The sequence below is a fragment of the Echeneis naucrates genome, chromosome 14 (assembly GCF_900963305.1).
Source record: "Echeneis naucrates chromosome 14, fEcheNa1.1, whole genome shotgun sequence".
NCBI classification, from domain to species: domain Eukaryota; kingdom Metazoa; phylum Chordata; class Actinopteri; order Carangiformes; family Echeneidae; genus Echeneis; species Echeneis naucrates.
In genome coordinates this window covers 3,948,716-3,975,916 of record NC_042524.1, presented here as the reverse complement: position 1 = coordinate 3,975,916, position 27,201 = coordinate 3,948,716, and the positions used below count along the sequence as shown (strand labels likewise).

The window sequence follows — 27,201 nt, the reverse complement described above, 5'->3', positions numbered from 1 at the left end:
TGGCGCACTGGCAGCTGAGGCAATCTGAGTCTCAAGCACATCTAAGGTTGGGCAATTAGTTCCAGTGCCACTATTAATGTGTTGAAGGGGTGCGCTCTGCGGGGGGTTGAGGGCTCGGCTCAAAAGGCTTCGGTCCTTGCTGGGATGAGGGGGGTGAATATGACCAGCAAAGGTGGGGGTCAGGACCTCAGGGCCATGTGAAAGCTATACCATGTCCACTGACCTTTGAGTACTTGTACAGGCCCGGCTGCCATACTGCTGGCCATCCCAATAAAGAGAGTGGCCGTTACTATTTCTACTGTTTTCAAAAAAAAAAAAAAAAAAAAAAAAAAAAGACAATGCCAGCATCTCAAAAGAAAAGCCTGTCAACTCTCAGGTCTGTCAACGAACTGAAGTTAGGTCAGTATTGGCAGCACAATAATGGCCTTTACTGAGGTATTTAATGAAAGCCTCATTAATGCACCAGTTAATGAGTCTCCTCCTTGACCGCAGTTGCATAAAATCAGCCATTGAAACCTGGGCAGACATTTGTGTTTTAGGCTGACCGGACATTTGGTGGACATTTTACTTGCTGTCACCACAATACAGTTGTTTCTGTGAATGAGTTATTTAATTGAAATGAAAAGTCTATGAAGTATCTCATTCAAAAATAAATGTAGTAGTATAGCAGAGTATCAGAAATTTGAATACAAGTGAATCAAAACTTAAAAGACAATAGAGAAAAATGGGATACGTACAACATTTCCAACAGTGGGCCAATAAATCCTGATGATTGATTTGCTAACTCACAACAACAGATCAATTTGATCATCACACTCTTAAATGTATGAACCTTTTTCATTTTTATTAGAGAGGCAAAGAATCAACAGTGACGGGAATACTGCTTGAAGAGGAGGACAAGTCAAATGCTGTGCTCCCTATTCCTTTTATAAGGCCATGCACTTGCCCACATTGTTCCTTGACACCCACATACAGCCGACATCTCTCTCCTGGGCCTCTGATCTCCCACATAATATGTCAAGGTTATTTAGAGGACAGAAAGCAAGACGTGGGCAAAGGAAACGTAATGCTTGCGAGACTTTTCCATTTTTCAGCTGTGCTCTGTGATTCAATACATTTCATTTTTTGCATGCATCCCCCCCCCCCCCTTTCTATCGAGCTGAGAAATGTAGGCAGGATGGTCGCATTTTTTTTTTTTAAATCCCAGCCAGTGACAGTCGCTGTTACAGATGGATGAATGAGGACAGTAGCTGTTGACAAATCGCCTCTGCAGAGCTCTGCCAGCATTTGAAATGTGGCTTTTCAAGTCCCCATCAGGATGTTGACCAACTTTCTATTATTCTTTAATCCTCAACAAACGGCCGGTGTACAGACAGGTTAAACAGCAACAGACGCATTGGTGAAAAGACTTTTGTCGAGCTAGCTGTCTGAATAAACTGTGGAGCCTCTTGATAATTAAATGACATTTTCTATTATGGGAATAAATAGTGAGGTTTCTCTTAAAGTTGAAAAGAAACTATTGGTTTCACACTTAAATTCCTTCCATATTAGCTCATTTATTTAGGAAACAGGTGACATTTCCACCTTTTCACCTCTTGTACACAATACTTCAGTTTATGCTCCCTGTGAGTGATGTACAGTTCAAGTTTTCGTTGCATCTCTCAGTGGATTGTGCCTTTATCGTTTTATTTCACTAATTTATTAACTAGATATTATGGATACATTCATGCAAAGTCAACATTTAAACAAAAATAATGATGTGAATATGGACTGTTCAGTAGCTAGTGAATTTATATAGCTAGTGAGGGGGGGGATAAAAAAACTATCTTGGAGCATGACAACCACAAAAAATGTGTAAGATAATTGAAATTCTGTTTATATGCCCTCAACTATGTTCCTCGACAGATTAACGCTCTTGACAAAAGGTCACGAAAAGAACAGTCGTTTCATTCCCGTTCTGTCGACATTTTGGAAAAAGCTGTTAGAGAAGACAAGCTTGCCGATCTCAATGGCTCCTGATTGGTCAGAGGCAGCGGATTCTAACCCCTCTTCTTCTCCTGCAGCTCGGCGCAGTTTGGCCAAAGCGCTGACCACTTGAGTTTGACAGAAGCCTTTGTGTTCTCTCAGAACAATAGGGGTGAGAGGTGGGGGGTCACACCAAACTCCTACACACCCCCACTGCACCCCGCATCATCTGTAAAGTTCTCGCCTGCTGACCTTTAACCTCTCCCGTCTTTGTCCAAGTAGAAATAATAAAATCTGTTCCGGCAAATGAATGACTGGGAGACTGCTTTCCTTATTGTACGTCTTTGCTTTTCTCTCTTCATCCTCGCCTCCTAATATGACAGGTCGACACTAAGATTATGGCAAGATTATGCTTGAGTCTTTCTGACAGATGGTACCGGTTCCCTTTCTTGTGCTGTGCCGGCCTTTGGCAACTTCCCATTTCTTAATGCAAGACAACAAACAGGAATTAGGTTGGTAATGGATTGCGTGGGATTTCGCTTAATAAATGTACTTGACAGCAACTGTTTCAGTGTCGAGGTGAAAGATTTATTTATTCGTTCTTTTTTTTTTTTTTTTTTTTTTAACTGTAACCTTCTGCAAGACCGCTTTGCGTTTCGATCTGTCAGAAAATATGGATTATGACCAAGTACTGCATGTCACGCGAGAAGGAAGATGATCCAATCACATGCATCTGAAATATTGGGTTACAGCAAGTAGCTGTAAAGCTTCTCTAGCAGGTTAAGTTCTACTTTGCTCATGTGGGTCAGTCCTCCACTTTAAGGCAAATTGAACTGAGCAGTGTGTGTTGGGGTTGAATTTGAATTTTTCTGAGCAGCAACCTGCCAAACACAACAGCAACAACATCAGCAACCTCTCATACTTATTGAAGCCCCTTTTTTCCTGACCAGTTGATGTAAAATGAATCATCAGTCTATGAAGCAGGAGCAATACTTTTACGATACTATTAAAAGAAAGTGGACAGCTTGGTGAGATTTTTTTCTTACACAAATAAGAGGAGGAAAAGTGCAGCAACACAAATTGCTGTTGTGAAGTGAGAAACTATGGTTTCACGTTGTCTGATTAATAAGGGCAGGGTTCAATAAATCTTAAAAAAATGTTCCTTCTGTTCACCATACGTCAAAATATGGACTTTTTACTCTGAGGTGAGAAACTGATATTTTCCACCACTTCGTTTCCATTGGCCAGAGCATTATTAAGCAACAATTACTGACACTTCATACGACTCAACAGACCTGCAAGTCACTTTTAAATCTAAATCATTTGACAGAGTGCAGTTAAAACAGCAGTGCTATTTTAAATACAATAACTTTGTACATCAGTTTTGCAGACATGTCCACGAAAAATTAATTCCTCTATTAGATATCAAACAGTGCTCTTTCAATAAACCTTTTTTATGAACACGTTAACCCTAACCACCTCCTTTTTTTGTTTTTTTCCTCCATTTTTTGTTAAGAAGCCAGGGCTCTTCTCATTCAAACTCATCTCATAAAAGAAAATGAGTTTGTAAAATTTCACCAAAAATAATTTCCGCCAGTTTTTTTTTTTTGAAACCCTTTGAGTCGATATCAACACGGCGTTTGAGTTTGGTACCCAATTTTAGTCAGCTGTTGCTAATGAACAGTTATAAAAATAAATAAATAAAAAACTAGCCCCATTTCAGTTGTTTATCCATCACTTGCCAGTTTGATAGAAACAAAGGACTGACTCATTAAGTTATTTCAAGTATAAACAAGATTATCTAATACTTGATTCTTTTGGTTTAATAAAAAAAAAAAACTTAAATTGCAATATAAAAAGGCATCTAGGACGTGTGTAAGTGATCACTGCCGCCGTTTCTCTCTGAAGCTAACCTTTTCTTTCTCCTCTATAAGCAGTAATCCCCCCCCCCACACACACACACACACACACACACACACACACACAGACAAAAGTCAGGTCTGTAACCCCTGCGGCCCCACCCCCGTGCTCTTTGACCCTTAGTGGAGGCCTGGCTGAGCACAAACAGTGGTCGTCCCCTGAATCCCCCACCATCACATCTACCGCAGGCTCCTGTTTCACTCGGCCAATGAAAGGGCCTACTGTAAATAACGGGGGCCTGGCTGACCCAGGCGTTTATCTGGGCCTGAGACCCCTGCATCCATCCTACTGTAACAGAGCCCACCGCTCACAATAGACTCTCTCATGGGTGTTAGACTGTGGGCTCTTTCCCCTCTGTGCCCACTCAGAATGGGGATTAAAAAAAAAAAAAAAAAAAAAAAAAAAAGGGCCCCTGTCAGGTCCTCGGAGGGGGTGAACCCCCTCCAAACCAGCATCACAACCCCATCCCACAGACACTTTAGCCTTTGTCCCTGTGTGAGACTTGGGAGCAGGGAAGGATAGAGGGAATGTGGAGGTGGGGCTAAAGCCTGAGACCAAGCACTCTGACAAAACGCTGGATCAAAATCACGGCTCCATACACCATCAAAGCTCACTGTGTGCCGAAGCCACTGGGACATTTCCACTCCCATTCAACTGTTTTATTTTCTCTCTGAAAATCTCAGTCAGAGAGTGACACTTAATGTGTGCAATTTAATGCCGATTAGTCAACTGATGAAAAATTTAATTGACATTTTGACAATTATTTAAAACCTACAAAAACAATTTAAGCAATTCAACCGTCATCTTGTGCATTGATGTCATTGTATTTTACAGTCCGGACTTATTGCATCGATGAAGAAAATAATCATCGATGAAATTAAAAACAAATTAAATTATCGAAAATAATTGTTAATTGTAGCCCTGGTTTAATTATCTTGCTCAGTCTTCAATTTTGCAATCTCTTGCTGGTGATATGAAAATTAGGAAAAATAAGGAAATCAAGTTGGCTGACGATGACGAAATATCTTCACATGCGGTGACACAGCCCTGTCGATCTGGGTGTGTGAGAGTGTGTGTGAGAGAGAGAGAGAGAGAGAGAGAGAGACACCCATAGAGATAGAGAAGAAGGTTTTGGGTCAGAGGCTAAGTGAAATATATCCCCACTCTGAGGCATGCAAGAGAGAGGATGCAGGAAGCTGAGGGCCAGAGATAAGGGCACAGACGTGGGCGATAAGCACCCAAACACCTGTTAGGGAAGCTCCAGCTCCTTGCTTCAGACCAACACTCACAGGAGGCAATAAAACACAAAGTGGGCGGGAAGGAGAGAAAAAAGACAGTATATGGACAAAACCATCGGAGAGAAAACTGCTGCTGTAATCTGCTTTTCTTTGCAGAGAGGCGTGAGCAAAGAGTGAAAACTGCAGAAGGTGTCTGAACGCTGTGGCAAGTATTAGAAGGGTGGGGGGGTAAAACTCCATCCTGTTTTACACCATGCTTAATGGCATATGACGGGAACCTACAGCATCATTGTAAGGTCAGTGGCAAGACAGGAGTGGCAGAAATGATGCCGTTTGAGTCATGACATGTCAGAGCCACCGGGTTCAGTGATCAGTCCAGGAAATGGAATGGCTTTTTTTACCCCCTCTTCTTCGTCTTTTACTATCCCACTCTTGCCTTTCAGGGCCCAGGGACAAACAGACAAACACAAAACAATCTGGGAGCGGTCAAGAGAGACCTTGGAGATGCCTGACAGTCAGGCAGTAAACAAGAAAGAGGGGATTCATAATGTGTCAGGGGAGAGATTCAGTGGCTGATTATGGCAGGAAAACCATCTGACTGGTTAAATGGTGTTCACGATCAAACACCTCATCAGTGGCAATCTGGGAATTATGACACCAATTAAGGGTCAACTGACAATGTTATAATCTGGCATACTCCTGTGATACTGATAGCTGATGTGATGGATGAGTTTAAGCAAGAAGCATACATTTCCTATTTTCATCACTATATAAAAACACTAATTGCAGGGCTCACTTTGTTATTTGTCCTAAAATGTACTATTATTTAATGAAATCATGAGAATAAAAAAAGACTTTTTCAAGTACAAGTCTGAAACTTAGACATTGTCCTGATTTACTTTGTTTTAGTAAAGCAGTTGACAGCAAGTTAAATTAAAATAAATGAATATTCTGTATACCAGCAGGGAATACAACTAAAAACATTACTTTAACTCACCAAAAATTTACTTTTTTATATATTTAGATACACAGTATGATTAAAAAATATATAGAATAAGAATAATAAGAGTATAGAAGAGACATGTTTGCATTATATAATGGGTAACTGTTTGGGTTTTTTTTTTTTTTTGTAAAATCTTAAAATACATGGTATTATACTGTGTTGGTTGTTGATAGAAAAAATAAATAAATAAAACAAGAAAAGAAACATCTTTAATAATTCTGCGCGTCAGGATAAAATTTTAGCACTTGTTTGACTAAGAATCTTTGGATCCATTACATTTAATGAAAATTGAAACCTGGGGAAAAGAGCTCAGAGACAGAGGAATATTCTTGCATGATTTTGTAAATACATACAGCTTTATGTATTTAGTCTCAGACTCGCACTGTTTTCAGACATTCTTGCTCTTGAAGTAGACAAATCTCCCTTCAATTGAATTCAACCCCCACCTCTCTCGCAGCCTGTGCAAGGAGGCTGGCCTATCCATCATCAGCTCTCTCCCTCTGGTAATCTCTCTGGGCGTCTTCGGTCAGCGAATACATAAATCAATTATAGTTTTAAGCTTTATACCACGATTTACCCAACTGATCCCTCCTGGATTACAGTGGAGCTTAAAACGTGTCAGTCGGCGCTAAAGCTTCAAGTCGCCTTGACATTCATTGCCACAACGCTCACCAAGCAACATGTCAGATGCCACAAGTGTAGCTCAGAGAGCAGTTTGAGCAGGGTGAAGGGAAGAGAACCTGCTTTGTGATAAGAGATGGTCAAGTTTGATTTGCTAAAAGGTCCAAGGTCCAAACCGAGTTTGTTGATTAACCTGTGAGGGATTCATATTTTGAAACAATTAACATGAAACGCTGATAGTGTGTGGTGTTTGCTGCTGATGGAGTTGTGATGGGGACTTACAGGGATGCCAAGTTACTTTATCTACAGCATTTTTAGGTTGACAGTCAACAACATATTTAAATTGAACTCTCCAAAAACTGATAAAGCAAATTAATATGCTAGTTGCTATATGTAGCACAAATTACGACAAAATTTACAGATTTAATGAATAAGTCAAAACTCTTCTTTGTACATGTCCTGCAAAAACACTACTGAAAGCTGATAATCCTACGTTTTAAATATCATTTAATTATCAATATTAGGTTTCTGGTGACTGAGGAAAGGGGAAGTTGTTTCTACTGAATTAGAGCGATAGATTTTTTTCAGGGGACACCCGGAACAAGAAACGTCAGATCTGATTTGAAATGCGAACCATTGTTCGAACATGTCCTTTTCTCTGCAGTGACCAAAGAAGGAAGTAATTCTTATAGAAGTTTCAAGTCATTTCCAGTTTTTCCACTTTTACCTTGCCAACCGCTGAACATATCTGCTTCGCCTTCTTTTTAAGAGCCTCATAATCAGCTTTGTGTGTGTTTACTGTAACATTCATTATGGGAGGCTGTTACGGATATTTTGGTTTCACTTTCAGCGTTTTATGAGCAGATAGCAAGCACTAACCAAGCATCCACCTGTTGAACAAACGCGGACACTCTGCCCCTGAAGAGGTGGATTAAAAGCTCACATGGTGCCGCTCTGGCCTCAGTTTCCTACCTGAGAGCTCCTTTGTGACAGGTGACAGTGGAGAATGGGGGGTAATTTTTATGACCAGCTTCTTAGCGTGCTGGTATCACTCCATTGGGGCCCCTTGCCAATCTCTGGCAAACCATTCAAGTGGCAACAAAGAGGCTAATTAGAAGCTCTCTCGCTGGAAGCCTGCGGAGGGCTCTGGTTTGATACTTCCCAGGGAGGCTAGGGGGCCTCTGAGGTGGCTGTGGCAGCTTTTTCACACATACATACAAGCACGCACACGCACACACACACAGGACATTTGTGAGCACACTTGGGTTGGCCCTTTGGCTCTAGCACATTTGCTCATTGTGGCCGTCCTCCCTACGGTCTGCCAGAGCGATAGAATCAGAGAGGGGGAACCGACACATCTTCTTTCATGTGGCGGGGACCCAGAGAGGGGATGCTAATAGGATATCGATGGGATTAGAACCCAGAGCGTTCAGGTCTAGGAGAACAGAGGCAGGGCTCTATGAACTAGAACTAAAACCCACTCAGCTTTAAGGCCAGATCATTCTAATTCTATTGACTTTTTCTTTTTTAATAGGAAAGCTGACAATGATGCATGCACCTTAATACAGTAGGAAAGTTTGGCAAGTGAAGAGGCTCTGCTAATTCTGAAAAAGGGTTTTAAAAAGTAATAATAAAACAGTCTCCCCTCTGCGATTTGCACACTGTCCATTTACAAAGAGAGTGGCACAAACTCTTGGCCCGTCAACGCTCTCAGCAGCTTCCGGGAGAAAAGATAAACATCAGGAAGTTAAGGCCGATAACACATTTGCATGTCACCTGATAACTGGCTGTAATTAGTACTTTCCTTTAGCCCCTCACACAGACCCACTCTCAACAACACACACACAAAAGGAAAAAAAAAAAAAAAAAAAACCCAAAACACACGCTCACATGAACACACACAAGGCCAACTTCCAGTACAGTATTTTATCCTTATCCCTCCCTCCAGACCACAAGGCCCCCACAGGGACAAAAGATAGGGGCCTCAGTGTGTTCGTTTCATAGCAGCCCCTGCCAGACCGCATCAGCAAAGGCCACGTCTGCTGAGCGCTGTTAGCCACATAGAGGCAGCTGGTCGCACCAAGTCAAGCTGCTAACTTTTATTGCACAAGCACCTCCCTCCTCTCTTATCTCAGGGTGGGAGGTGATCTAATCAGTAGGCTGATTAGATCACCTCCTTCCATTGCTATAGTCACTGTCTATATGTTAAACCAGCCACCACCACCATCCCCCCTACTTTCTCTTGGTGCTGCCCTTCCATTTTTCAATCTACAATAAAAAAAATAATAATAATAATAAAAAAAAGGGGAAAAAAAGCATCACAATTTCTTTTCCAAAAGCAGCAATAAGGTGACACGCTGCCTGATGTCGGTGCAGGACTGCATGACGATAAGACGCTTGATCTGTACTAAGATGTGTGTTTGCACACGTGTGTGTGTGTGTGTGTGTGAATGCAGTGCATTCCACATGATGTAGCCCCCTATGCTAAGTCTTTAATCGATACATCTCCCTATCCTGACAGTAAGGACAGAGCCGAGATCTGAGATCAGAGCGATGGCGGTGTAAATCTTTACGGTTCAACCAGAGCCTTTTAAAGCCTGTCTATAATTGGGCTTCAGCCAGCAGCTGCCTCGACTGCGTCTATCACCATGGGCCCGGTCAAAGCACCAGTTCCTCTGGGGCATAAACAAACGCAGCACCTCCAATAAGGGCAAAAAAGGCACCTGTGTGAGGATAAAAAGAGAGACGATGTGGCAGCCAGACTTGAATAAGCCCCTTTGCTGCTGTCTGTGGTTAGGGCATTTCTTGGAGAGGTGTTTTTGTTGAGTGAGGCTTTTTGTGCTATTGGATTATTACAGCAACATGTACTGTACCTCTGAGTGCAAGCCGGGGAGACTTAGCTCACTGAGTGATTTCAAATAGAGGGTAATCCACTGCCATGTAATAGATGCTTTGTTGCCGGGCTGCTTTCAGGAAGCTGGAAAATGCTCGCACAGTTTTACAGGTTAGGATCATAAGCTTGCTGCTGCTTCTGCTGCTGCTTTAGTTTGAGTTATTTTATTTCAAACCAAAGGTGATAACTGTCTCCTGTGAACACGATTGAGACAAGGAAGCAAATATCTAACAACTTACTTCTCTCTCTCTCTCTCACACACACAGATGTGTATGCACACACACGGGTGTCCATCATTTTTTACAAAGTGCTAGCCAACTTTCTCTTTTTTATAGAGAAACACTTCCTGAAGTTGAACAGAGGAAACTACCAAAGAGCTGTGATATTGCACACACTACACTGGGTCTTTTTGTAGATGGACACGTTTCACACATGCGCACAAGAAATCAAATTGCGATCTCTTAACATCTTTGATTTTCTGGCACATGTGAAATCGCACAGATGTCTGGCAGAATCACAGTCATGCAGACCCTTTAGCAACCCCTCGTGGCTCCTGGGATAGGGAAAGGAAAAAAAACAAACTTGCTTTAATAGTTGTTGCTGCCTGTGAGTCTCCCAGTTAGACGCTAAACAAGACACTTCCTTGCTATAGGTGACGACATTAAGGATAAACAGAGAAAGTATAGAGATGGAAAAGTTGCTGCTAGCTGATTGTAAGAGCAGCCAACACATGGCCCGTGTTGTTTCTGATGAGTGTCTCACAGTTGGACATCACTCCTGTTTGATGATAGGAGTAGCTACTGCGGTCAGCAGTGCCATCAAAAGCCATTCAACTCCTACAGAGCGACAGAAAAACACTGTTGTGCAGATTCGCTGCAAATTTGAAAAAATAAAAAATAAAATAAAAAAATTCACATCTCAAATGTTTTTTTTTACTTCACCTAGCACTGCAGGGCCATTGTAACCACAATCAGAACAATTATTCATGATTTGACTGTTCAAATACCCGACTGTAACAACCATGAAAAAAAACAAATAAAAAAAAAAAAAAACTACCAGGCTTCTAAAGAGTTGAGTTGTCTACCATTTGTGAAAATCTTCGTATTTAAATAGAATGACAGAAAACTAATTTGGGCAAGGAAGGTGGAGCCGGGGGAAACTAAGCAGGAATGAGGAAGTTGAGATCACCACAGCTCATTGTGTAAGGATGAGGCACCTGTCAATTTAAAAAAAAAAAAAAAAAAAAACCCCAAGTGGAGGGTTTTCTCAAAAGATTACACATTAGAGCAAATAAGCTATGAAAAGGTTGGTTTCACTCGGAGATAAACAGGGATTTTAAAAAATATTTTAGATTTTAGATAAAGATTTCCTTCCAACCTTTTCTTGTCCAACTAGCAGCCGTAATGGCGGTCACTATAACACGACTACCCAGCTGCTAATGGTGTGAATGTATAGGCACAAAGAGGTGGTTAATGGTTGATAGTGGCCAAAGCACACAAGTGTCAATGTGAAGGGAAATAACTTGTTTCCTCCCACTGGCCCTCAATGCACAGAGTACACGTGTGTGTGTGTGCATGTGCATATATCGTTATCACCTGCAACAAACGTTACGGGCCGCTATCTGAACTCAATCTGCTCTTGGTTTACTGAGGAGGAGTGCCAAGGGTTATCTGTCCCTCTCTGATATGCACAGATAAGAGCCTTGGGCCCGCTGTTTAAACACCTGGGGCCCGGGGTATTAGAGTGCCCTCCGTCCCCCTTTGCCACAAAAGGAGAGGAAATGGAAGAGTGAGTGCTGGCTGCTGCCGCTGCTGCTGATGATGATGATGATGATGAGGAGGAGGGGAATGTGTGTGAACAGTAATGAACACAAGAGTGTACACGCGTGCAGGGGTTAATGCAGGGTTGATTATTTTCCCCACTAGTGCCTCTTACCCCAATACTTCCATCAATAATAAGAACATGATTAAAAAAAAAAAAAAAAACAGAAAGGGGGGGCAGGGATTCATTGACTCGTCTCATTCATCCACCCCCTCTCTGCCCCTGGAAAAAAAAAAAAAAACTGAGTCTCTTCAAATGAAAAGAGAGTTAAAGCATTGATGGTTTTCAGTAATGTTTAACGGCTATATGTTGGAAAAGCTCGCCTTTAAAATAGGCTCTTTTTTTTCACTTATGTGATGTACATTACAGCGAGGGTCAGTCATTTGCATGAGAATGGACGATTAAGTGAAAGAGATAAACCCAAGGCTAGTTCCTGTGAATTGGATGTTGTGTTTGGAATACCAAGCAGTGGAGGGTTTTTTTTTCCTTCCCCCTGCCTCTGTAGAATTAGCCCCCTGCATCATGCATTTATTTTCCCAATAATCACTCGGCCCTTCCTCTGTTGATTATTTTTTCAGTGCAAGGGTTACTAAAATATTGCTGTAATCCTGTCTCCCTGAAGCCGCAACAACACTCACCCTGGACTTCCTTTAAGAAATAAATCTACGGCTTGTCAGTAGGGGGGTGACGGTGCGGTGGACTGTTGGAGGAGAGATGGAGGAGAAAAGTTGTTTTGGTCAGATTCCGATTGCTTAGATTTACTAAACAAAAGCAGGCACCTACAAAGTGTGTCCCTTCTGATGGAAGCTTACATCAAGTTACAGCTGGACATCATTTGAAAATTGTCAATACTGGAGCCATTCCAACACCTGAGTTTCATTACATCATAAAATAACTTACTTTCAAGAAACCAGAGTCAAATAAAAAAAAAAAAATATGATCTGATGGCCAGTTTTGCCAAAATTTTGGAAATTTGGATTTGATTGATGAGCTATCAAACAATTACGATGTTAATTCATTAAGTGAATAAATTAAGCACTCCTTCAAGGGAGCATCTCTTGTGCGTCATATGACCATTCTTCTCCCTCAGGTGACTCCTCACAGACCACTTATGGAGTCAGTATAGAATGTATTCAGTCTGGGTGGGTGTTATCATGATATAATCCAGGGCACAGAGGAATGAAAGAGAGCAAAGACTAAATTTATACAGGAAGTGGGTACTTTCTGGTGCGTTCATTCCAACATGGACGCATGAACACAGACACCGCACACCAATGGCCTGCACCACATCTGGAAACAATTACACTCATGTTTGACTTGACCTGCCTGCACTATTTGAACTCTGCCAACTTTTTTTTTTTTATGTGTTTGTTAGGCAGTGGCGACCCTGACACAGTGGCTGTGGGGAAATGATGTGTAATTAGCCCGGAGGAACACGACTCCATTCTTCTGAAATAAAACATCTTGTGTTCACATAGAAAGAATCAGCACCTTGACAGGCTATACAAAAAAAAAAAAAAGACATTGGCTTGATATGCCATCAAATGACCCACATTGGAATTTGTAAGGACACAAGGAGCATCTGAATTATCAAGTATCTCAGGGTAGAACAGCAGACCTTTCATGTGTGGATGGCAAAGCAGACAGCGGATGATGCAATGTTTGATTTCTACACTTCAGGAGGCTGTCAGGACAGCACGTACAATATTAAACAGTGTCGTGTCGGCGTATCAACCAGTTTAAATTAACCCATTAGTATGCTATGGGGCGAAGCGGGAAGATCAATGCATGAAACAGTTTGGAAATCTCCTTTGATACAAGATTTCCCAGCTTGAGTGAATTGATGAAATTCTTCTTGAAACACAGGCAACCATTTCACACGCCAGACTTTTCTCAAGACAGAGACGAGTGTAGCCTGTCCTTTAACACACTGAAGCTATGTTGCCATATCTTTCATGGAGGCTATAATGCATTTTAAAGCTATTGTTAAAAGCTGTTTAGGAAGAACTCCAAAAATTTACTTCTATAATTGCTGGGTTGTTGTTTTTTTTGTTTTTTTTTACATTTCATAGTATGAGCCTGTCCAGAAATGATTTTCTTATTCATTGAATAATGAGCAATCCTCATCTATGACCTTTAAGAACTGAACCAAAAAAGTGCAAGCTGATGGAAGTGACCACAGATATATAATGAAGATTAAGAAAAAAAAAACTGCACAAAAAGGAAAGAAGGGCACACGCATTGGGGGAATAGCTACTTCATATTCAGTATTTTCTTAAAACAACGCTGAGACAGATTTAGTAACTGAGCAGCTTGGACTGAATCCATCCAGCTCTTAGCGGTGCATACCAAGATACTGGCTGCCGCATAAGGGGACGGGTGATGGGGTTCACATCCTCAAGTGAACTTTAACCACTGTGCATTCCTATTGATTTAAGCAAACATTACAAAGTGAGAAGGTGGTTCTCAAGGTAAGAAAGGCTTTTAGTCACAAATACACCAACTGTGCAAAAGCCACAAAGAAGTTATGCACGGGGCGGCTGATAGACGTGTGACAGATACAGAGATATGTACGATGACGAGACATACACTGGACCAAGACATGAAATGTGAGGGGAGATTTGAAAACGTCTACAGGGAAAGTTTCCAGGCCTTTAAGATTTATTTTTATGCACCGATTGAAATAGCACTGTGCTGGTTTACTGCCACTCCCCTGTCCTAGAACTACCTCCTTGTTTCAGAGCCCAGGTTCAGCACTCATTTCCTGGGCTGATCGTTTACTTCAGCCATCAAGCTAATAAGGCCCCCCCTTGTGCAGTTATGAGAAAGGGGAGGGGTGCTGGGTCCAGGATGAGGGGGAACCACTTTGGTAAGTGCATGATAGCTGCCGCCCACATCTTGTAAGGTGTGACTAATTGTCTTAGACAATGTTAGGACGGCACTGCTCCAGCAATCACCTGGATAGACTTCGCAGTTATTGAAGGGGTGGATGTCTGAGCCTGAGCTGCCAGCCACACAGAACTAAGGTTTGTTTCCATCAGAAGGATGTCACGAGTTCATGTGCAACAGATGTGTGGATGGACACTTTAAAACAAACCGTACAAGCTTTCCCCACAAGTCGAGCATTGAGAGGATGTACTGTATACCATTTGTTTTTCCACAACTCACAGCTAGGAAAGGCTTATAATAGAGTTTCTCTTAACCATAGCAATTACCAATTATGTGTTAGATTATAATTATATGTAAAACTGTTAAGATGTTTAGGAAGCCCAAAGCCACGCGTCTTAAGACTTTCATTTTCAGTTGCACATGAAGGAAATTGCCGAAGACATCTCACCATCTATGCCATTAAATATGGGTCACTAAAGTAACCTAAGGATGTTGTTATTAAAAACACGGTTGTGCTAAAAGGTTTGGCAAGGACAAGAGAAGCAAGCAGTTACTCAAAAGAAAGCTCGGTTTACCTGTGCTGCTCCACAGCTTCGTTGTCTGGCAGTTCTGCGCTGCAAACATTGCAACGTTCATGCTGGTTCCTCCCATCTGGTTTCATGCCCACTGCCAGCTCTCCAAGCTTGCTGAAGAATTCTCTCTGGATGAAGCTCTGAGGCAGGAGTCCCCCGTAGGCACTGAAGTCCATAGACATAGCCAGGGCTGGGGACATGGGGAGGGTGGAGGCCATGGATGCCGGCATTGACATGATGGCATCTGATTTGTGATTGACAGGTAGGGCGTAGAGCGAGGCCAGGTGTTTCTCAGTCATTCCAGCCATTGCTTCCAGCCCCACCTGGCTGACTTCAGCCTGATGGTCACCCATGCCTTCATCACGGACGTAATGCAGCTCGCGGGCACTGGTGATTACGCTGCTCCTGGTTGGTGTTCCGGGACCTTCTCGATTCCTGTCCTCCCCACTTCTCTCTCCGTTGCTGGAGGCGCTGGACTCCATGTTCTGAGGGCTGTCATGGCCATTGCCACCCATGTCCACTTGCATCATTTCAGTCTTGATCTCAGTCATCAAATGGTGGGAGTTGCCATGGACAATTTGTTCACCACCAAAGCCCTGCTGGAGCAGAGACTGACCAATGCTCATCAGGCTGTCCACAGCAGCTTTGGTGGGACTCAGGGTGGAGACACCAAAGGAGGTGGAGACCGAGGGACTCTGGTCTACCATGCCAGAGATGGTGGAGATTTGCTGTGTACCTGACAGATAGGGACTGTCTGCGGAATGCTGCTTTGAGTTCTTGGCTCCATTGTGACCTTTGCGCTCGTCATCCTCCTCCGTGCTCCCGTCATTGACATTAACCTCTGCGTCATTCTCATCTGAGGACTGGATCGTTTCCAGGATCTTGAGGCATTGCTCTTCCAAGTACTCGATTTCTAGGATCTCTGCTGCATACAGAAGGTCATCTAAATCCTCCACCTTGGCCTGTAGCGTGGCAGTGTAAGCATACTCCAAAATCTGCTGAAAAGTCTTTGGTGAAAGAAAGTCCAGGGTGTAATGCTGGCTGCTGCGGTGGAAGAGGATCTCAAACATTTTGCTGGTGCAGGCAAGCACAGTCCGGTGAGCGTGGAACTCCTGGCTGTCTACCATGATGACCACGTCACACAGAGTCCCCGCCAGACGCATCTGGTTGGCTTTCTGCAGCAGGGCAGTGGGGTGGTTGGGGTTCTGGAGCTGGATCATACCCATTTTAGTTAAATCCATTATGTCGATGCAATCCACGAGGCCGACTCATGAGGCTTGCCTTCCCCGCTCAGCAGTGTTTTTAGCTATCGTTGTAAACAAGTTGAAACCTTTATGGCGAAACAGAACAAAAGAGAAAAATCAGTTATTGTAAATTTCAATAAAACAAGAAGCATGTTTTGTAGACCAACTCCATTAGTCTTCACACTTTCAAATCCCACAAATGGTATGGCTTTTTATTTTCAGAAAATTGAATAAATTCATCTTTTACATATATATATGATGCAAAAAATGTATGCTATTTCAAATTTCATCTCTCATAAAAGCATGCAAAAGCACATTCATCAAGTACATCCTCGAATGAAAGATAATTATTCTGGCAACAAATTTATTTAGTGTACCAAACTAATTATTTTGTAGATGGTAAATATTAAGCCAGTAGAGTTTCATATTGTGCATTGGCATCGTTCTAAACATCAGAGAATAGCACGGACTGTAGATTTCTGGGGGGACACAATTTATGAGTCGTCCAACAGGCTCACCCTGCATACCAATCAGTCCAACATATGTTATGTTAAAAAGACGTCTTCATTTGGTTATCTGATGGGGACGTACATCGGTTAAACAAGTGTGAATTGTGGTTTTTCACTGCTGCGTGGCTCACAAAGACTGTCAGCAGCCTTTCTGAAATTAAATAGCATCTTACTCAGTATTCCCATCACAGACGGGAGCAGAGAGCAGCGGCCAGAAATGGGTGGAAAGGAAAGCAGGATGAGGCACAAGCACACAACACTGCCGCACCAAAACACCCTGTTCTGCTCTTCGTCACTAATGCCGAAGATCCTAAATGAGGGATTGTCTCTGGGAATGTTGTTAACTGAAATTATTCGAGCAAAAAAAAAAAAAAAGGGCAACATGTTGCTCCACCTCATGTCTTCATCATAATCAGACTCCACTAAAATAAAGACAAAAGGCTTGAATCAAATAAACAATTCAAAGTATGCACATCACACAAATGATCCTCTATTCGACTTCAGCTTCCGTTCAAATAATTAAACTTAACAGGGACATATCTCCACCTCAGATTATGCGCTACATTATATTCTCATCATTATTCTAATTGGATGAACAGTCATATTATAGCTGAGTGAATGAATGAATGCAGACCAGCCAAGTGCCTCCATTGACCCACATTCTGCATGAGCTTATTGACGGCCAGTTTCTGCCTGCTCAATATATTGCTTTTACTTTAATGCGGTTTCTTGTCTTTTCTGTTTAGATTTTTTTTTTTTTTCCTTTTTTGGGAATCTTCATTATCTATTTATTTTTGTTGTTGTTGTTAATTCCTCAAAAGGCTTTGTTTTCTATCACAAACAAATAACAGGGGAGAAAGAAGTTTGTGAACACTTCTTTTCCTTCCTTCAAGCCTGGGAACAATTCACAGCAGAGAAAGAGGAAATATCATCATCCTCCCAACTACGTGAAGACTTAAAATAATAATAAGAAGAGCAATACCTTCCAGACGTATAATATCATTTAGGGTAAAAAAAACAAAAAACAAAAAACAGATAAATAAATAAATAAACATTCAATCACAAGCCTACAGACCAAAATATGCATTAAGTAAACGTTGCTGGCCGCTATTGTTTGCGGCGTGGATCGTGGAAAAATGAAAAATCCTGCCAGGCTTTTGGGTCAGTGGACAGTTTGTCTGATAAGACAGATGTAGTATAGGTAATGATGAAACCACAGGTTCTCATTTAACCGAGTCTCTGCCCCTCAGTCAACAGAGGTCATACCTAAAACCCGACATTATCTTTATTACAGGTATGCCGATAGCTGCGATTTATGGCCTCGTCAATGTCCAATGCTTGTTGCGCTCTGTGGGCTGTGAACCGAGCTGAGGTTTCACCGGGGCACGATGCAAAGTTGCTGTTTGGGGACTTTACCAGGCGTTTTAGCTCTCTATTAATAATTAAAAAAAATGAGAAGGGGGGGGGGTGGAGAAGAAGGTCTCTGTGCGTCTAGACAGTGTTAATATTGGGCAGCCACACACAGCGTTATGCATAATGCACAAAACATCGCGCACTACATTAAGTACATTAAGGCCGGGGAGAGATTTTCCTCCCCCCGGAGGACAATGTAGACGAGCTGACAATAACCACATTAGGCCGACTTCTTCGCCGAGAGGCAGCACAATCAATCCGATCACGAGTTGTCTGTCTGCCGTAGCGCGCCTTGGCGACCCAGCCACAACAAGAATAAACAGCGTTCAATATTCAGGACCATGAGCCGCACTGACAGACACAAATGTGCGGAGAGCAAAACGCTTCATGGTGGTGGTGGTGGTGGTGGGGAGGACGGGACACCCGGGGACACTGAGCGTGCTGAAAAGTGCACAGGAGACGGACAGCTGCCAGGATCTCTCGGCCAGTCATGGCAGCTCTGCTCTGAACGGCGCACAGGTGGACTTTGTTTTGTGGCAGGGTGAAATAGTCAACAACACCCGGTTTGTTATCAAAAAAAAAAAAGAAAAAGAAAAAGGTGTTGATCTACGGAAAGCTGCCTAAAGGGGGAGAAGCCGGGGAGAGAGGGGAAAAAGTGAAATGGGGGGGGGGGGCAAGAGATCAGACAGTCTCGATAACAAATCAATTTGCCTTCGCATCTGTTACCAGTTCCCCACCTCACGGTGTGCAGCGCCTGGGACTGCGGGCTGATTATTGGTGGCCAATCACACGTCCAGATGCCTGTCAATCAATTATAGTGTGACCGTACAGTGACTGGATTTGGGCTCGTTTCGAGTGGACAGACCAGCGTCTCCGGTCCTCATCGTGAGGTCATCACGGCTAAATGAGCCCCACTGGTGTGTCTGGTGATACGAGGACGGACTGACGGACGGACGGAGAGTGCCCGCTGCCTCAGGATTGCAGAATTTCCACCGGAGCGAGCAAACGCGATCTCTCCGGTAAAGTCACATGGAGCGAAGCGTCATATGTTGTCTGGCTCCCGGTGAAACGGCCAGACCTCACGTCCTCTGGCTGCGATCTCCAGCATACTAAACCAGACCAAAGAGAGGAGGAGGAGGAGGAGGAGGAGGAGGAGGATTGGGGGTGTGTGGCGGCGGCGGTGGTGGTGGTGGTGGCGGCGGCGGCGGCGGCGGTGGGGGGGGGTTGCGTCAACCCTAACATCTCTACAACAGGCTACCGTGCGTAAATGCAAACTTCCAACACCTTGCAGCGCAATCAGGTAAACACTTGTTCCCAGCCAGCACTCCGGGTGCGCAGATCCAACTTGCGTGCCAAAGTCGCGTTTGCTGTTAACTTCAGCATGAGGTTGAACGGGGACAAGCGTAGCCTTCCCCACCTCCCATCGCAATACATGCATCAAAACATCCATATGGTGAATGAAAGTACACAGAGAAAACACAGACGCATGCAGAGTGGCGGGTCTGGCACTTGTCGCCGGTAAATTGCAGCTCCGTTTGGCCCGAAATGGTACTCACCTAAGTTGCACGTTTTGATTCCGTATAGTGTAGGGGGGGACTGGGGCTACAGCATAGTAAGGCAGTTCGCAGTACCCGCTCTCTCAACACGCACTAACTCCTTTCTTCTCTCGCCTTAGCAAATCATCACGGCGCTGACGTCAACGCAGCCAGTCAGCCAGACGAGCAGCAGGCAGACGGGCAGCCGGCGCTGCGCTCCAGCCCGTACAAACACTGAGAAAGTGAGACACCTAGGGGGCTGTCTCATGTCAAACGGCTGTGTTACAGTGCTGCCAGTGAGAGGTGAGCGACGCTGCCCTCCCTCCAGCTGTTTCCATGCACACACACACACACACACACACAAAGAAGTCCACGGTGGCCTCCAGAAATCTCCACAGTTTTGTGTCGCCCGAGGAAAAGTCCCAAAGTGTCGCGATGGTTAAAGAGGATGGCCCTTCAATCGCTGTCAATCTATTCACTGCCTCATGAATAAATGAAGCCGTGATCCACCCCACTGACCCCCAACTTCGACTGTACTATTTTGTGATTGTATTGGATGAAAAATAGATCGTGCAAAATCCTGATATGTGCAGCATTAGACTCTATCGTCACGAGACAAAAGCGTGGCTCAACAGGTTAAGACAATTCACTGTCTTAAATTATTCCAAACTGGGAGCTCTTACTTATTCTTATTTTTCTGCTTTGCTATTTATGTGCTTGTATTTGTAAGTTGACCTCGGTGGCTGCTTCTCTCTCTCTCTCTTTGTGCATTTTATTTATTTCTTTTTCTTTTCAGTCTATGATCTGAGTCAGCTGTAATTCAAACTACCAACCTTTCTAACAATAGTGTTAAAGAACTGGAAAGTCACCAAAGGCAAGAAAAGGGAAAAAAAAAAAAACAGAAGCAGTAACTATATCATTCAGTAGGAGGGCATGATGTTAAACTATAATAATGTTAAGAGCCGCCACCTCTGGCAGCAAGCAATCACCAGCGGTCATGTGACAGATGGGCAGCTCAGTCAGAAACCTGGACTGATGCCAGAGTCCTGTAACAGGCCGTATGACCACTTAGGACAACAAAACAGGGGAGGGGAGAACATTAGTATGATAACACATCACCACTCCATACATGTTTAACGTAACCCCAGATTAAAAGAAAACGTAATTTCACTCATGCAGTCTTTTTATTGAATTGTGTTTTCTTGAGAAGAGACGAGGGATGGAATGATAGTGCTGATTTTTTTTGTATTTTTTATTCCCCCCCCCCCTCGCCGTCTCTTGCTGAAGTGGTCCTCTTTGAAAGTACTGACACTAATTTGAAGAAAAAACCATGAAACAAAAGACTGCACAGGGAATAAGCGGTTCCTGCTTTATAGAAAATACATCCTTAATGATCAGTGTAGTAAATGACTCTAAGCTGGATGGTTGTGCAGTGCATTAACAGCCCTTGATTGTCAGCATTGCTCTAATTTTCCTCTTGCTGTTTCTGTTGACCAATAACCAGGGATGCAGTGGATCGTACACCTTGTTATTGTTTGGGTGGTATGGCTCCGATAGTAAAGGCACACTTTAGAGCTGTAGAACTTGACTGATGCGCTGCCTTAATGATGATCACTGGCTGGAGGCAATTCTTTACCTAATGGTTTAATTTCACTACATTTTAATTCTGTTGTTAAGTTGCCTTTAAGTGCTCCCTGTAAGTTTTCACTTTCCAAAAGTCATAAATTCAAACTGTACAACATTTAGAATGAAGAGAATACAATTATGCTTTTAAATCTGTTAGTCATTCGTTGATATTTGTGTTCCTTAGATCGTCAGGCCGGCGTTAACCTCCCTTTTACTTTCACAACTCCAAGTTTCCAATTATCTCTTCTAGCAATCCAAGACCTATTTGATAAAGTGACATGATTATGTACGGATACTGAAGATTTATAGCTGATGCATCAAAATGACTGTGTCGAACCCCAGATTGTTCATATGGTGGGTTTTTTTTTTTCCCCCCCACCCCTGAGTTTTTCTGCTAGTATGCTCAAGTGAATATTACATTATGCAGGCAAGATACATGCATGAATCACAAACTGCTTTAGACAGAAAATACTGAAGGAGCAGATAAATGTACACCAAAGCGAGGGTTGCCGAGTATCTTAAATAATGAGGAGCTTTGCCAGGTGGTGCAAGAAGAACCATTTACAACCCAACTACAGCGAGGCCGAAAAGCTGGAGGAGCCTCATCATCCAGTATGATGAATTTAGTCATCCCACTGCCTCGGGCTCACATCAACACTCCACTGACTGAGGCTGATAAAATGGAAGCAGCAGACGAGTCAGGTCTGAGCCGCCTATCTGAGGGAGGTCGGGGTCGTTCAGTGTCTGCAACAGATCACTCAACGTATTCAGTCAATTGGCGGTGGTTGACAGAGCACTAGGATTTGTGGTGTGCTGAGGAGATGATATGAAATAGTAATATTAAATAACAATAGTTGTCTTGTTGCAGAGCCTTGAAGTTCACAACACGGTGTTCTTCGGTGTGTTCAAGAAATGCCAACTTTGTACTGAAAAAGCCTTTTGACTGACAGCCTGGACAACAAATGACAGATAAATGATTTGGTATGATATTGCACAGCAGTCTCACATCTATTTTGAAGCCTTCACAGCAACAACAAAGATTCCTTTGTAAGGTCTCTCAGACACAGCCACTCCCTGTTTACTGTTTCAAATCAGTCTTTAGTTTCATTTCTTAACAGTTTTCATTGAAGTGCCTTTCGGATCATGTAACTTCCATTCAGCGTTTGGCCAAGTTCTTAAAATTTCTGCTCCTGTTTGTGGCACTTCTTTTTTCCACTTGTATTACTTCACAGACTTATCTGAATCCCCCAGTGAAATCAAATAAAACGAAATCTGGTCCAATCAGCTAAATAAATCACATTTGGGTCACTCTGACAAAAATCTATAATTTTGATGTCACACTGAAAAAAAAACTGCAAGGACAAATCAATCAGTGGACAACATAATTCAACCTGGTATTTTAATGTTGGATTAGACAGTTTAGTTAATCGTTTGCAATTTAGCTTTTCACATTAAAAGACCGTGAGAGGACAAGATTGGTGCAATTCAGAATTTCAATCTTCCTTATTATTCTAATCCTTAAAATAGCAACAGGTCTTGGTTCTTGCATCAGATTCTAAGTAGTCACACAGTTTATAGCTGTTTCAAAATTGAGAACATAGGTTTGAAGGGGTTTTCAGGGAAATCTCATTTCCTTTAAAATACAGTGGTGCTCTGGGAATTTTTAGATTCATCTGGGCACGGATCACAGAGTGCTTCATTACCTTTGAGCTGCGTGCTGTGCAGGCTTATCCAGGGATAAAGAAAAAGGCACTCCCTTAATCTGGTAATAATCCACCGTTTTACTGGGGAAAGGAAGATGAGTGCAAAATTATAAAAACCAGATCATCACTGCACTTCATAATAACACCAAGAGTTGGAGAAAGATGGGCTGCCTGAAAGTTTTGCTTTTGGTTTGCAGCTGAGGTTCGAAATGGGGCCATTATCTGTCAGGGAGGGGGTCTTTTTTTCTGTGCAGGAATGAGTGATCAGCTAACACAAGTGTAAACTCCAGATTTCATGGTGTTCCATAATAATGTATAAAAAAAAAAAACTGAATATGTGAAGTTGAGGAGTGATGACAAGCGAGTTATAGTTATAGGTGCATTTATCCCCGGTAAAAAAAAACAAAAAACCTTGAACTCCTTCATTATTTGCTCTCTGCTAACTTTTTTATGCTAATTCACTATTTTCTGATTCAAAGCATGCGCATGATATGTGATATGGTCCAAGTTTGACTTTAATACTGAAAGTAATTACAGCAGTCAGATCAGAATAATCACACTAATGATGATGTATGTTATTCCTCTGTGCTACAGACCTCCCTTGTTATTAAAAAAAAAAAAAAACATATCAGAGAGCTACAAAACTGCACTGCGTTCCGTATCAGGAGGAGATCAGGTACTGTCGTTAATTTCCAGTCAATCCCATATTCACTGGCCTGATGCTGTGCACATAATGTAGATTCATCCACCACTGAAAATAGTCTCCCAACAAATGCACTATTTACACCTGTTTGAGTAATATTTGCCTCAAACTACAATGTGCACCTGTTTAAGGAAATTACTGAGATGTTAATAAAATAAAACCCATCTGTGATCTGGGTGTTTTGTTGATTGTTCGTTTTTAAAAAGAATATACACTGGGATGACACAGACAATCCTTGAATTTTGTGTGTAATTTTTCTGATGTTTGTTTCTTTGTCATTATTTGCCCTAGTTAATTCTAATTGCATTCATAAGCCATTTATTTCATGCATAATTAAAACTATTAGCACAGTGCTGTTGTCTCACTATTTTCTCCTTGCTGTTTATTCGTCTACACAGTGAAGCACCTTTTAAAATTTGGAAAGAGCTACATAGAAACAGGTTATGATGAAAGATGGAGGAAAAAAAGAAGAGTGGGGGTGAATTTGTAGGTTCATTCTGGTATAATTGCTGCAAAAATTTAGTTGAACAGCCAAACCAGAAACCCCCCATTGTCTGCGTCCTGTGTCGGCATGGTGCATGGAGGAAGTGTGCGTGCATGTGTGCGAGTGTGTGTTGGGGGAGTACAGGCCCCACACAGTGGACCTTTGTGAAACTCTGCCCATGCAGCCAGACTGAATGGACTCTTTTTACACTTGTGTAAACCTGGGGGCGTCTCCGGCATTGAGGCCACACCTCTTTGACCCCTGACCCTCACCTCTGACCTTTTCTGGATTTGGTCGGGAAGTACTTCTTGCTCACCATGTGCTCATGGATATACCCCCCCCCCAAAAAAAAAAAAAAAAAATCACAGTTGCTTTCTTAGTCTAACTTAACTTTTAAATGTCACATGAGGTGCACATGAAGGAAATTAACATGATCTTCATGGGCAAGAATGAATAAATTCATCCTTAAAATAAAATCTAATAAAAGGGGGCAAACTTATGATGTCTGGTATACATAAAAAAAAAAAAAATAAAAATTAAAAATAAAGATTACTGCTTCATGCAATCAAAGCCTGTTTATTTCAAACCTTTTTGACCTCTAAATGACCAAGATCTGTGTTTACTAAGTTACAGGTTTGCCCTCTTCCACACACACTCTGTAACCTCACAGAATGGCCTAACCCGCTTCAGGTTAATGGTAGAATGGTCGTGTTGACCTAGGTGTTTTATTTACCAAGTGCCTGTTTACTTCTCCATTCCAGCTCCAGCTCCACCCTCTGAAGACAAACTACAGTGCTTAAGAGAATCCTCTGGATCAATACGCCTCTGGAAAAAAGAATGGCAGCCCGACAAACTGGGTTTGTGTGGTCAGTTCCAGGTGAAGGGTACCTTGACCTAAGACTGCACAATCACTTCTTAACAAAGCAGGGATAGATCATTACAACAGAGCGATTATGGGCTGTTTTAAAAGGATAGTTGATGGTGAAAAGATTAAATTGTCATCTCAAGACTTTCTGTCCCATGGAAAGGTAGACGCACCTTTCCTACTCAAAATACAATTTTAAAAAAAGTAAATCCATAAAAAGGTTCCAATACATGCAGTTTTTTTCTTTTTTACCGTCTCTGTGTTCAGGTAAAATATCATCTCATAGAAGTCTTCCCTGACACATCTACAGTCAAGGCAGCTCTGTAAGTTTTATTTCAAATGCTGTTTTGATTTACAAAAGCTTACAATTCTTTGTTCACACTCGTTCATGAATCGGTTTCTCTGCGACTGAATAATAGCTTGGCTGGGTCACACAGGTAAAGAGGTACTTTAGTTTTTAGCATTTCCTAGACAGTAGATTGAAGTGTTTTCAAAAAATATTTCAATGAACATAAAGTTCAGGGAGAAAGACTGAATAAATGGACTTTTTATGCTCAAAATGTCAGTCATCACCAACTTTAGTCGCACAATATTGCTACTTTTACTCGCCTTTAAAGCATGATAAAAGTCAAACCCTAATTCATACATCCTGTCAACAGTTTAATCCATGTGTATTTCAGTGTTGTGTGATGATGTACTGTGTTCTCAGCGAAGGAAAACTTTGGCTTGGTGATAAGCTGATAACAGAACAAATGTGCCCCTTCACAAGACGATTACGTGAAGAAAGCATGACTGTTAAAGCAGCATTATGTTCATGCTTGACAATGCAGCAAAACATAACTGATGTCTAGTGCCATTGTTTTAATGGAACTGGGATGTGGAGGGGAATGTAAAAACCTGAAAGATAAGTCACTGAGATCAAATATAACTATTGTTGGGATTAGAGCCTTCACTCTTGCAAAGGACTTTAGGTCATGTGTAGAAGTTACACTGCAATTATGAATGTATGCTTGTGATATCAGTGTGACAACCCTAACCATGTTATATATATATATATATATAAAAAAAAGCTTTTCAAGTAGCCAGGCATATATGTTCATGTCAGTTACAGTTGCTGAAGTGAAAACACTATTTTTAAGATGCTTCATCTGAGCTTTGTATTTTTCCACAAAAACAGAATAGGAACAAGAAAACAAAGAACAAAAGACTTGGCGGTGACAAGAAAGGCAGAGGCCAGAAAACACACAGCCTACTCATCTTTCTTTCACTACACTCTTTTGATTTGCTAATTGAACATTCATAAGGCTAATTGTAAACGGGAAAGAGTTCAGGGATACTTTCAACTATTGTTTGGTGATAGTTTTAATATCAGCCGTCACGTTTAAGTTTTTCATTTCTGACAAAGCTTCAAGGTCTGAGTCTATTCTGGTCTCGACAGGTGATACGTGGGAAAAGAAGTCTGGCCCAGACCTGCACAGACAAACACGAAACCCCACATGGACTTTGGTGGGGTATTTTTCCCATTAATAATTAATATATTTGAACCCATTTACACTCCTCACCCATGTGAGCTGATCTCCTTGGTTGAGGAAATCACAACAGAAAAGTGGTGATCTGAGAGCAGAGAGACCCAGTTACAGGCTGACAGGAGATCAATCCTCTCCCATGCCTCAGGTAGCCCTTACGCGTTGTACAGTGAGAGTGAATGAGGCAGACATTGACCAAATAAATCAGAGGGATTTCACTGTATATCGAACAGTCTTCCCACAAGGAATCCCATTCCACAACTTTCACTATCGTTAAAGCCTGTGGGAAGTGCACGCGCTTTTGTAAACATAGTCGGCAAAGAAAGCAGTTGAAGACGAAAAACTAAATGTATTTAATCGATGGCCATCTAAATAGAAATGTTCTTTCATCGTTTGTGATTATGTTAATTATGCATGTTAGTTTTTTTTTTTTCTTAACAGGTTTATTTTATTATCATTACTATGAATATTTAATACACCAATCACATGGCGATGACAGAACGCCTGACCAAAGGCGAGTGTATTCTAACAACACAAGTCACAGAGTTAATTTCAAAATGACATGTATGAATTACATTGAATTGACTTGTAAAAATAAAATGCAGCAGGAGATGATCAACTGTGAGTCTGTTTACATCACAGCCAAAAAAAAACAAAAAAAAAAACCAAAC

General features: G+C 42.1%; 1 protein-coding gene and 1 long non-coding RNA gene across 5 annotated transcripts in view; one reads left to right on the top strand and one right to left on the bottom strand.

The window, feature by feature from the left end:
• Positions 1-19,735, bottom strand: part of zbtb16a (zinc finger and BTB domain containing 16a) — a 132,157-nt gene extending 112,422 nt beyond the window's left edge. For 3 of the 4 annotated variants that reach the window (XM_029518845.1, XM_029518847.1, XM_029518848.1), the window contains exons 1-2: positions 19,645-19,735; positions 14,926-16,252 (exon numbers count right to left, since the gene is read on the bottom strand). In XM_029518845.1, coding sequence (XP_029374705.1) covers positions 14,926-16,163 — 1,238 coding nt within the window. In that variant the 5' untranslated portion in view covers positions 16,164-16,252; positions 19,645-19,735. Of the gene's footprint in view, positions 1-14,925; positions 16,253-18,825; positions 19,181-19,644 lie in introns of those variants that run through there. The other variant, XM_029518846.1, reaches the window with a different exon arrangement.
• Positions 19,572-23,619, top strand: LOC115053946 (uncharacterized). Its single transcript, XR_003841558.1, has 2 exons — positions 19,572-19,926; positions 22,118-23,619. It is a non-coding gene; the product is annotated as an uncharacterized LOC115053946 (long non-coding RNA).
• Positions 23,620-27,201: the final 3,582 nt, after the last annotated feature.